Genomic DNA, 11,065 nt, shown 5'->3' with positions numbered 1-11,065 from the left:
AAATTCTAACCAAGTTATATTTGAATTTTTAGGAAAGGGACATTCCTACATCATAGCTAGGATGGATGAAAGAAATCCATACGCTCCCAAAGCCAGATGTAATGTTAAGAATAGCTCTGGAATGCAAGGAGTTCAAGTCTTACTGGCATAAAATATATGTTCCTAGGAGAGATAGACAAAAGTCAGCTCTGATTCTTGGTCCTTTCCTCGGTTGATTCCTTCTCAATATAGGCAAAGAAATTAAGTGACTGGAGTTAAGTGTCAGTGAAAAGGGAAGGAGGCTGGTTTTAAGTGGGAAAATGTGATTTAACTGTAATTACTAACATATCATTTGTGGGTGATGATAAAAAAAAGTACACACACACACACACACACACACACACACACACACACACTAACTTCTGGGTTTGTAAGTGGCAATCCACTATCTAAGATCCAAACTTTTACAAATCTACTCCCTTGTGCTTTAAGATTGTATTACTTTTCTATTGGTCCTGTAACAAATTACCACAAACTTAGTGGCTTAAAACAATACAAATGTATACTTCTACAGTTCTTGAGATCATGAGCCCAAAATGAGCATTATGGGACTAAAATAAAAATCAAAGCGTCAGCAGGGCTGATTCCTTCTGGGGGCTCCAGGGAAGAATCCATTCCTTGCCTCTTCCAGCTTCTAGAGGACGTGGGCATTCCTTGGATCATAGCCTTATCACTCTAATCTCTTGGTTCTGTTGTCACATCTCCTACTTTTATAGTCTCATCTTCCTCTGATTCCCTTTTATAAGGACACTTGTGACTACATTTAGGGACCACCTGGGTAATCCAAGGATAATCTCCCTATCTCAAATAAGTCCCTTTTGCCATATAAGGTAAGGCTTATGGGTTCCAGGAATTAGGACTTGAATATCTCTGGGGGGTCATTATTCAGCTTTCCACAAAAGTAGTTTAGAATTTTTTTAGATAACAATATAGTAATGTGTTTAATGCAAAAAGTCTATCACTAAGTTTAATATGTGAATTAATTAAAAAATAAGTACCAATTAAAAATAAGTATTTGATTAAGGAATCTTTTATATCATCAACTAGTTCATTAAATGACAAAGAACAAATAACCTAAAAACAAGTTCTTTGGCTATCATTCCATATAAAATAAGCAAGTATTTGAAAAAGAGGTATAGGTTCTAAGAAAGGAGAGAACATGTTATTTAAGTACACACTTGGAATAAAGATACAATATTGGCTGATAATAGTCACTCCTTATGTGGCCAAAGGGTTCGTATAACACACCTAAAATTATCAGGCGTGCTCAGAACAGAGAGGGTAAGAAACTTGAATTCTAGAGATTCTAAATTCCTTCTCAGATCCAACTTAATAATACATGATCACAAAGAAGAAAAAAGGATGAAAACCAGCCTGTATTGAATAATGCTTTGATTCTAGTAGGTTGGCCAATCTCCTTACCTAGGCTGGAATAAATGTGGCTGAGAATACGAGCTGGTTGTACTCTGATGGGGTATACTTCAGCAATGGTCTCCACGTCAATTCCCTTGTCCTTCAAAATGGACTTGATTTCTTCTGTTTCAGCTAGAATGGAGACTATAGGAGAAAAAGAAGATGAGGTCAACAGAAAATTTTATTTCAATAAAAACCTAAAAATCTCTCAAGTCATATAACTTCTTTTGAAGAGATAAAAAAGGAAATGGGAGGAAATGAATAGTTATGAGGAACTTTGATGAAACAATTGTCATGCTAAATACTTAATATTACCTAAATGGAAAAGGAAAAGATCTCAAGACCAGATAGAGTATTAGATTTTGCCTTTCGGCTAAATACTTATGTGCTCCTAGAGAATACTACACATGGTGAATTGGGGATAACAATTTGAGTCATCAACATATAGAAGATAATATAGCTGAAACTGTGTGTTTCTTAGGAGGTAGGTAGTGGGGGCTGGGGAGAGATAGGGATGATACTTCTCTAGATTCAGAGCCTGCCAAGCCTGGACAGCTCCCTTTTCTTCCTCTTATACTCATGTCATTGAAGTGAGAAGCCCAACTACAAGAGAGGAGGCTCAGCCAGCTTCCTGATTCTTTTCACTTTCCCTCTATGGAACAGATACCTGGCTGGGGGCCAGTAATCCAATTGAGGCTTTAGCTGTCTTGACACTAAGCACCAGTGGCAAATGTGCCCTCTACTCCTGCTCCTCTAGTGCTGGCAGATGTGCTGGATTGTTCACAGGAAAAAGAATGCACTGCTTGGTTCATTCTAGCTTGCCAGTATTTTCTACATTGAGTTTTTGAAGCAAAAGCGTAGTTAACAAAGTGCTACTTTGCCTTCCTTTGCCAATATTCTTTGTGTATTTTTCTATCTTGTGAACCTCATATTAATGGGCTGCTGTGGTCTGGACCAGGATATGCAGGATATGGCGATCACAGAGTCCCCTGGATATAACACCATCTTGACTACTTCTAACTGAAAACATGAAAATAAAAGAGATTCTTCAGGGAAAATGTACAGAGGAAGAATGATAGTGGGCTGAGGACAGTCCAGAAAAACACATATGGCAATCTACTCTTTTATTAGTAAACATTTATTAAGTGCCTAAATGGATAAGATACTATGCTAGTCACTAGGGATCTAGAAATGAATAAATTAGTTTCTCCCTCAAGGAGCTCACAGTGTAATAGAAGTGACATACACATGGATTATAAAATAACCTGCTAGGTAAATAGAGATAAGTGCACAAAACTTTATGAAACCTTCCAGGAGTGACATCTAGGTAGTGTGGGGTTGGGAGGAGTGGTGTCAGGAAAGGCTTCGGAAAAGAGCTGATGCCTAAACTGAGTTTGAAAGAATGAATAAGTCAGCCAGGAGAAACAAGGGATAGAGTATAGCCCTAGGGTATAGCCATTCTAGGAAGGGGGTCCAGCATGAACTTATCAAGCATAGAGATGAAAAAGAGTGTGGCTGCATGTGTAGGGTGAAGTAGGAAGAACCACATACTCTTCAATATTGCTGTAGTATAATATACCTTGCCTAGTGGCAAAAGAAGTGGATCTGGAAAGGTAGACGGGTTAGAGCATCATGAAGGGCATATGCATCACTTGATGGATTTTGTATTTCATTTTTGGGCAATGCTTTCCAAACTGCTTTCTACGGAGCATCAGGATTCTTCAGGGGAATTGGTTGTAAGAGTACAGGAAACTGAAGGACAGTCTAGTGAACAATACTCTGGGGCCCCAGGAGTACCTTCAACCCAAGCAACTCATTTTTTGTTTGTCTTATAAAATAGTTAGAAAATTCTCATTTAGTGCCTCTTATGTGCTAGGCACTGCCATATTTAAGGACATGATCCCTACATGGAAAAAATGAGACTGATATGGAGTCCTGCTAGAGGCCTGGATAGATGCTAACCTGCAAGAGGATATGGTAAAAGTAAGGTAGAAATTGTTCCAGACAGAAGAAACAGCATGGGCAAAGGCTCAAGGGGACAGAGAACAAGGTAGAGCTAGGAATTATAAAAAGCTCTTTATAGCAAGAACATGTAGTACAAAGGGGCAGTGATGAAAAATGAAGATGGAGATGGGGTCAGGGGCTAGATCTAAAGGGCCTTAGAAACCATGTTAAGGAGACTGTCAATGGGAAGCTTTTGTAGAGGTATAATCAGAGGAATACCATATTAATACTTATATCTTAAAAAGGGTACATTCAGGTTGATAAAGAATAAACTGATAGACTGTAGTGAGCCTAGACTGAAGACCAGCTAAAATATCACTACAGGGCTGGGCATGGTGGCTCACACCTGTAATCCCAGCACTTTGGGAGGCCAAGGCAGGTGGATCACCTGAGGTCAGGTGTTCAAAACCAGCCTGGCCAACATGGTGAAACGCTGTTTGTACTAAAAATACAAAAATTAGCTGGGCATGGTGGTGCACACCTGTAATCCCAGCTACTCCAGAGGCTGAGGCAGGAGAATTGCTTGAACCCAGGAGGCAAATGTTGCAGTGAGCCAAGATCATGCCACTGTGCTCCAGCCTAGGTGACAAAGTGAGACTCTGTCTCAGAAAACAAAAAGTTACCACAGTAATGTGAGGGAGAGATTGTTGATTACCTCCATTAGGATCAAGATATTGGTACTGGAGAAAACTGGATGGATCTCAGAATTATCTAGAAAATAAAGCAGCCAGAACTTGAGGAAGATATCAAGGAGGATTCCCTAGGTGTTTACTTATATAACTGGGAGGACACAGGCATATAGGAGGAAAAGCAGGTCTGGGTGATGTAGTACTAGGAGGGTGTAGCTGCTTAATTTTAGACATGTTGAATAAATTTACAGTGCAAGTGAGACACCAAAGTGAGCCTATTTTAAAGGAAGCTGATATAGATTCAGAAGTCATTAGCACAGAAAGAGATTAGATGGGTCAAGGAGAATACATAGAAAAAAGGAGAAGAGGACCTAGAATATAACCTTGGGAAATGCCAACATAAAAGACATGGGCAAATGAAGAAAAGCCTGGGGTGAGGTAGAGGAGTTCTTACACCATGACTTATATTTCTCTATGGTATAGGAGGTAAGATCATATTGAGAGTAAGAGAAGAACTAAGAAGGTGGAAAGAGGGAAGAGGGAAAAGGGAAAAGGTTGGAATAGGAGGATGCTGAAGGACAGAAACAAATATTCAGAGAAGGAAGAGCCATGGGCTAAGGACAGAATTCTCAGAAATACCAACAGTTAAGGGGCAAAGAAGAGGTAGACCAGAATGAAACAGAAACATGCTTAATCTAGGTTGAAGAATATTCAAGAGAGTATGGCATCATAGAAGACATGGGATACAGATTAAATAATCTGGTAAGATATAGATTAAAAAGTGTCTACCAAATTTGGCAATACAAAGGTCACTGGTAACTTAAGCAAGATCATTTTCATAGTAGTATGTCAGACTATAAAAGACTGCAGAATAAAGGGAATGTAAAAAAGCAGAAATTTGGATGAGAAAGAAAGAAGCTATATAGCGTAACTAGAGGGAGATGAACGTGTCAGTAGACTAAACAAAATAGCACCAACAGAATGCGAGAGTTTGAGGATTCCAGGAAAGAGCAAGTTTCTAGAGAAGGCTGGGGAAGAAGATAATGATCAAGCATCAGAAGGAAGACTCTTCCTAGAATAGGAGAAGAAACCCCTTTTCTGAGTCTGGAAAAAATGAGGCAAGACTGTAGGGGTGGGGAAGGCTGAGACACTGACAAAGATCAGAATATTATCCGGCATGAAGTAGCAGGCCAAGAATTAGGCTGAAAACAAGAGGTGGGGGTTGAAAACAGAGGAGGTTTGGAATAGTGGTTGAGAAGTATGAAAATGCTGACTAATAAGAACAAGGATGAACAGGAGGCACTGTAGACCTAGCTGAGTTGGAGACTATGATTCCCAGTGCCACCACTCTGGTCATTTGTGTGATTTTTTTTTCCCCAGTAGCTTTTTAGCAGGCCAGGTATAGGGTCAGAAAATGCAGACTGTAACACTGACCTGGGGCTATGATTTTTCTGGTGTGTATAATAGAAGTATGGTGTATTGGTGACTGGGAGATTTAGATGAACAACCATGAGGTAGAGAAGGGTAAACTAGGAGAAAATATAAACAAGGGTAATGGGAAGAAAAAGAAAGCTGAAATAATATTATGACTATGATCAAACAGTAGAATATTGGAATTTTAGAAATCTGAGGTGAAAGAGCCCTAAAGTTTGGTCCTTGGAGTGAGTGGCTAAAAGTATAGGTAGAAGGAAAGGTCACTAGAGTTATGGATATCCAGAACTTTGAGACTAAGTGTTAGATTGCACTGACATCAATGCTAAAATCTAGTTCTATGGCAAGATTTGGAGAGGAGGAAGAAGGCTGCAGCCAAGCCTTAAAGTCTTCAAAGAACGAATTAGAGCAACAAGGAGATCAGCATAAACAGATGGAATAAGCCTCAAAGGAGAAGATTTCTCATGGGAAGGGGAGAGTAATGATTTTTATATAATATTTGCTATATACATTGATAAGTAAGGACTACCTGCATGATCACATGGGATGCCAAGTTTAAGAAAATTTAGAAAACACATGGGATTATTTTCCATATAGAACCAACCCTAAAGTCAAGTGACTGGAGACATTTCAAAGGAGCTTCATAATACCACATTGGATTGTAATGTTAGAGAGTCAAAAATGACCTCGAGTCTTCTGCCCTAAGAAACTACAATAATGGTTGGTGATATCATTGAGAGAAATAAGGAAGGGAAAAGGATTTGCATTGCTTAGTAGAGGCAAAAGGATGGGATGGAGACAAAAGAGATCAGTTTTCAGTTTCAAGTGTAAATGGTAGAGAAGTTTTATGGATATTGGAACTAGATTTCTTAATATGTTTATAGAACTCAGCCTAGTGTTTTGCAGAAAGTAGATGCCCCAAATTTAGGTAGATTGTTAGGAATAAAAGCAAAGGGTTGGAGTATTCTCCAAAGAGGTAATAGTTGGGGCCATGGAAGCAAATTTACTATGAGGGAGGCAGGCTTAGCTAACTAATATGGGATGCAAATACAGAAAGACAAAAGTATAAGACTAAGGCAGAACCATTAGGAAGATATATAAAGAAAGTAATATAGTAGAAATAGCACAGAAGGACTGGTCAGAGAGAAAGCATAAATAACTGGGAGGCTAAAATGTTATGACAATGAAAAGAAAATAATTTCCAGAAATAAGGAGTGGTTAAGAGTGTCAAATAATATTTTGGAGTCCTCTAACATAGCACATCATTCGTTTATGATTAAGATTACCAGCATTTTGAAACCAAATTGAACCAAGTTCATCATACATTTTTTGAAGCCTAATAAAATGCAAGATATAGAATAGTCATAATTTACTAGCCTAAAGATCTCTGCCCCTAATCAGACCTTTAATATAAAGTTTCTTCCACTGGGAATAAGAATACATACCTTGAACCACAACGTCTGGTTTTGGTACAGTAGAAAACCTGCGATTCAGGGGATCAATTTCTCCAGGGGCTAAAAATCCCTTAAAAAACCCACAAAAAGACAGATTATTAAGTCTCAAAAGAGAAGCTAATATTTGAAGGAAAACAACATCCCTATGCCCATAACCTTGCACCATAACAGTCAAGAGGCAGGTATAGAAAGGAAACAAATGCCTTCACTGTGTGAAAATGTTTGAACTCCCAAATTCGCACCAAAATTCATTTTATCTAGAGTTAATTTCCGTTGGCTGCCACAAATCCATTTTGGAAATAAATAGGATATATATATATATATATATATATATATATATATATTTTTTTTTTTTTTTTTTTTGAGACAGGGTCTTTCTCTGTCACCCAAGCTGTAGTGCAGTGGTACAATCATGGCTCACTGCAGCTTCAGCCTCTTGGGCTCAAGTAATCCTCCCACCTCAGCCTCCCAAGTAGCTAGGACCACAGGTGTGTGCCACCTCACCTGGCTAATTAGTTTACTCATGGAGACGAGGTCTCACTTACGTTGCCCAGGCTGATCTCAAACTCCTAGACTCAAGCAATCCTTCCTCCCGCTTTGGCCTCCCAAAGTGGTGGGATTATAAGCACGAGCCACTGCACCCAGTTGGGTATAAATTATAAATAAACAGAAAGCTTTCTGGTTATTTCTTTATCTTCTCTGAATATACATGATTAGATGATTAGATCACAATGCTTATCAGTAATTTAAGCCATTAGTCCTGCTGTTTTCTCATTTGTTCATGTATCTACTATGCCTTTTGCACATCAGAAATCTTTTGACTTGAGTTTCTGCCCTTTATGAAATAGGATGAACTCACCTATTTTTTCCTTAAGAATACCAACTACTGTGGTATTCCTTTTTTATTATTAATTTATTCTAATTGAATGAGAAAGTCACCAGGTAAGGATTATTTAAACAAAACATTCTGCCCATTATTGCTAGGTTCATTTAGTAATGTCAACTAAGAGTAATGAAACAGCCATGGCCACAGGGACCAAAAAAAAATGAACAAAACAGCTTCAAAAATCAATGGTTATACATAAACAGGTCGAAGAGTCTGTCTCAGATAGGATAGTTAAGTCCCATTCTTGATCTTCTAGGAGCCTGGGTTATATTTTATCGAAATAACATACAGTGGGGAAGTAGGCCTGCCAGATGATCTGAAAAATTTCTAAGAAAGAGAATGCCTCTGTGCGGGCTCAAAATGTCACAAAGAACGTGGACACAAAGTCAGAAACTCCTAAATGCCTCAATAAGGGCTATCTCAACAGAATCTGCTATAAGGAACATTTAGAGAGCCCCTTAACAAAAAGCAAACAAACAAACATAAAAGCCAAAACAAACAAACAAAAAGCCACAATGTTCCTAATCACTTATGCTACCTAAAAATACCAGTTAATACAATTAAAGGATTAAACATTATGCTGCTTGGAAAGGTTTGCACTTAATCAATTATCAATAATTAACTAGCTAAGCACAATTGCATCTGTTAGTCACCAGGAAGGGCACTGAGGGGAGTTTTGAAAGGGACAGATCTGAAGCCTGAGCAGATCCAAATACAGTGCCAAAGTAGGGAGCCCTGGGCAGCATGAGGGACATGGTTGCCAGGGAGCATGAACTTTTTGTAAGGTTTGGCCATGCTCCCTACTCTGAAGACCTAGAGGAAAACTATAATTAAGGCAAAGTGCAAGAGGCAGAGGACATCCTTCAGATTTAATGAGCTACTAAAAAATCTGATTATTATGGTGACTTAAGGCAGAAAACATGTGGGACAGCCTTGAAGATTCCTCACCTCTGCCATCAAGCTTCCTAAAATGTATAGAGACTGACCCCACATATGAGGCAATTTCCCCATGGGGACTCGGTCCACAGTGTGAGGATTCTGATATTCTTCATCAACCTAAAAGAAAAGATGAAGAGGCCAGATGAGGAATAATAGAAGGTTTAAGATACTGGAAAATAAAAATGCTGACTGAATTGTAGTTTATACCCTATATAGCTACATATGCAATGCACTGAAAAGTCAAGCACTATCTAAGGTGGTGCTCCCCAACTGTTACGTGCAGACAGATCACCTGAGGATCTTGTTAAAATGCAGATTCTGATTGAGTGGGTATGAGGTAGGGCCTGATAGCTATTTCTAATAAGCTCTCAGGTGGTGCTGCTGATGTTGCTGGGAGCTTATTCTACTCATCCCTACCAGAATGAAAGACTATTCTCTCCCATGTCTAACGCTCTTTCACAGTGGAGAAGGAACAATGGTATATTCGACTGGAATTTTGGGAAATGACAGTCTGAAAACAAGACATATTCATTTTCCAAGCCTGATCTATTACAGCAGTCCTGGATTACTGGCCTAAAAGCAGATAATACCAAATCTTGAGAATCCACACAGAACATCATCCTAGTTTTTCCTAGTAATCTCTACATCATTCTCAAGATTAAGGTTTGGTCTTGTCCTTGTCTCACTGTGTCTCACAACTTTAAAATTTTATTTTTAAAGGGGTAAAATCATATTTATGTTGTCCTATACCAAAAGACAAACTTTTAGAACATCAAAATAAGAAGATTAAAAATTATTTGACTCAAATGAGGTAGTCTTATCAAGGTACTGCTCCTCTTCTCTACCAGCTACATGTTATGGCACTGACTCACTCTGTCAGGAGGAACACTGTACAGCTCTGGCAGAAGTGGGACTCCATTTTTGCCCTTGATGAGGACTGCTTCAAGAGCCTCTCTATACTCTTGAACCTGCAGATAAAAGAAAGGCAGAAAAAAGACACATACAGAGAGTCCCTTTGGGGACCCAGGAGAAGGTTGTCGCCAAAGAAGGTCCTATTGTAAAGGAGCTTATTCACCCAGTAAAACAGAAAGGAAAGGGCATTTACTAAATGCTCATTATAAACCAAATATTATGCTAGGAGTTCTGCATACTTTAGTGCACTTAACTTTAAAAACTATCCTAGGAGGTATATGTAATTAAGGCTTTTTTACAGGGAATTTGTCTCAAAGAGGTTGTAAATTTGTGGAAGATCAGAGCAAGTACACAGTTGAGTGCAGGGTGTAGCCATGTCAGTCTACTTCCAAAGGCCTGTCTTGATCCACTACGTATAACTTAGGTATAGCTTCCAGATTTGAGGATTTATTGTCTTTAAAACTGCATTTTAACCTACCAAATTAGGTTTCTATTATGGTCAAGTTTATGTTCTGTGCCTAACCATTTGCTAAAGCTTTGCAATGCATAAAATGCAAACAAAACAAAACAAAACAAAAACCAAAACAAAACAAAAACAAACAAAAAAACTAATTTATGATGGAAAAAATACAGTCAGTTCTGCTATAACACTTTCTTTGTAAACAAATTTGTTCCAATGCTTCTGATATATTAGGGAAAAATTTGAGTATAACATGAATCTCATGTTTGTTTATGCACAATTTCATACTGAGAATGTACTCAGCTGAAGTGTAAGAATACACAAAACACACATGCATACAACTCAGGAGAACAATGAACTGTATCCATTCATATCTGTTGTTCCTACTTTCTGTCCAATTTCAAATAAAGCTCCTTTTCACCACTTCCAAACTCACAAGCTGCAATCCTCTAATGGCCACCCTGGTTATGCAGCCACATGCCTTCCCCTCTCCTTAGTTTTCCACCTCTTTCCTCTCAGCCTTTAAAAAAAACTGTCCTCTCTGTTTTATGCTCCTTTTCTCTAACTCTTTTTAATCTCTCTTTTGTTCTCTTCCTCTTGCACATTGTGTAGTGGGCATGAGAGCCAGCTGGGTAAGCTGGTGAGAACATGGGTACATCCTTGCACAAGCAAACTTCGGATCTTTTTAAAGGTAAAAGTACCATAACTATTGAGGTAATTATGGATTTCTTAACTGTTTAACATGTATACCATTATTTTTATTAGGTTCCTATCATTTTGTATGTGTTACATTTTATGTGCTGCCCTTACTCCATTTTCTCATAAGCCCTATAGTTTTTATTTCTTAAATATGCATCGCATGGTGACTTTCTTCTTCTTCTTCTTCTTCTTTTTTTTT

At 38.4% G+C, this 11,065-nt stretch overlaps 1 protein-coding gene across 3 annotated transcripts in view; it reads right to left on the bottom strand.

Annotated features, from left to right (window-relative positions):
- The window catches only part of LOC108298313 (phosphorylase b kinase regulatory subunit alpha, skeletal muscle isoform), a 108,652-nt gene that overhangs the window by 45,636 nt on the left and 51,951 nt on the right, over positions 1 to 11,065 (bottom strand). For all 3 annotated transcript variants that reach the window (XM_017521007.2, XM_017521009.2, XM_037735723.1), the window contains exons 11-14: positions 9,668 to 9,763; positions 8,805 to 8,912; positions 6,962 to 7,040; positions 1,462 to 1,596 (exon numbers count right to left, since the gene is read on the bottom strand). In XM_017521007.2, coding sequence (XP_017376496.1) covers positions 1,462 to 1,596; positions 6,962 to 7,040; positions 8,805 to 8,912; positions 9,668 to 9,763 — 418 coding nt within the window. The remainder of the gene's footprint in view (positions 1 to 1,461; positions 1,597 to 6,961; positions 7,041 to 8,804; positions 8,913 to 9,667; positions 9,764 to 11,065) is intronic.

The sequence above is a fragment of the Cebus imitator genome, unplaced genomic scaffold (genome assembly GCF_001604975.1).
Source record: "Cebus imitator isolate Cc_AM_T3 unplaced genomic scaffold, Cebus_imitator-1.0 Scaffold932, whole genome shotgun sequence".
In the NCBI taxonomy this organism is placed as follows: Eukaryota; Metazoa; Chordata; class Mammalia; order Primates; family Cebidae; genus Cebus; species Cebus imitator.
Note: the sequence above shows the minus strand (reverse complement) of the source record. Positions and strands in the feature narration are given on the sequence as shown.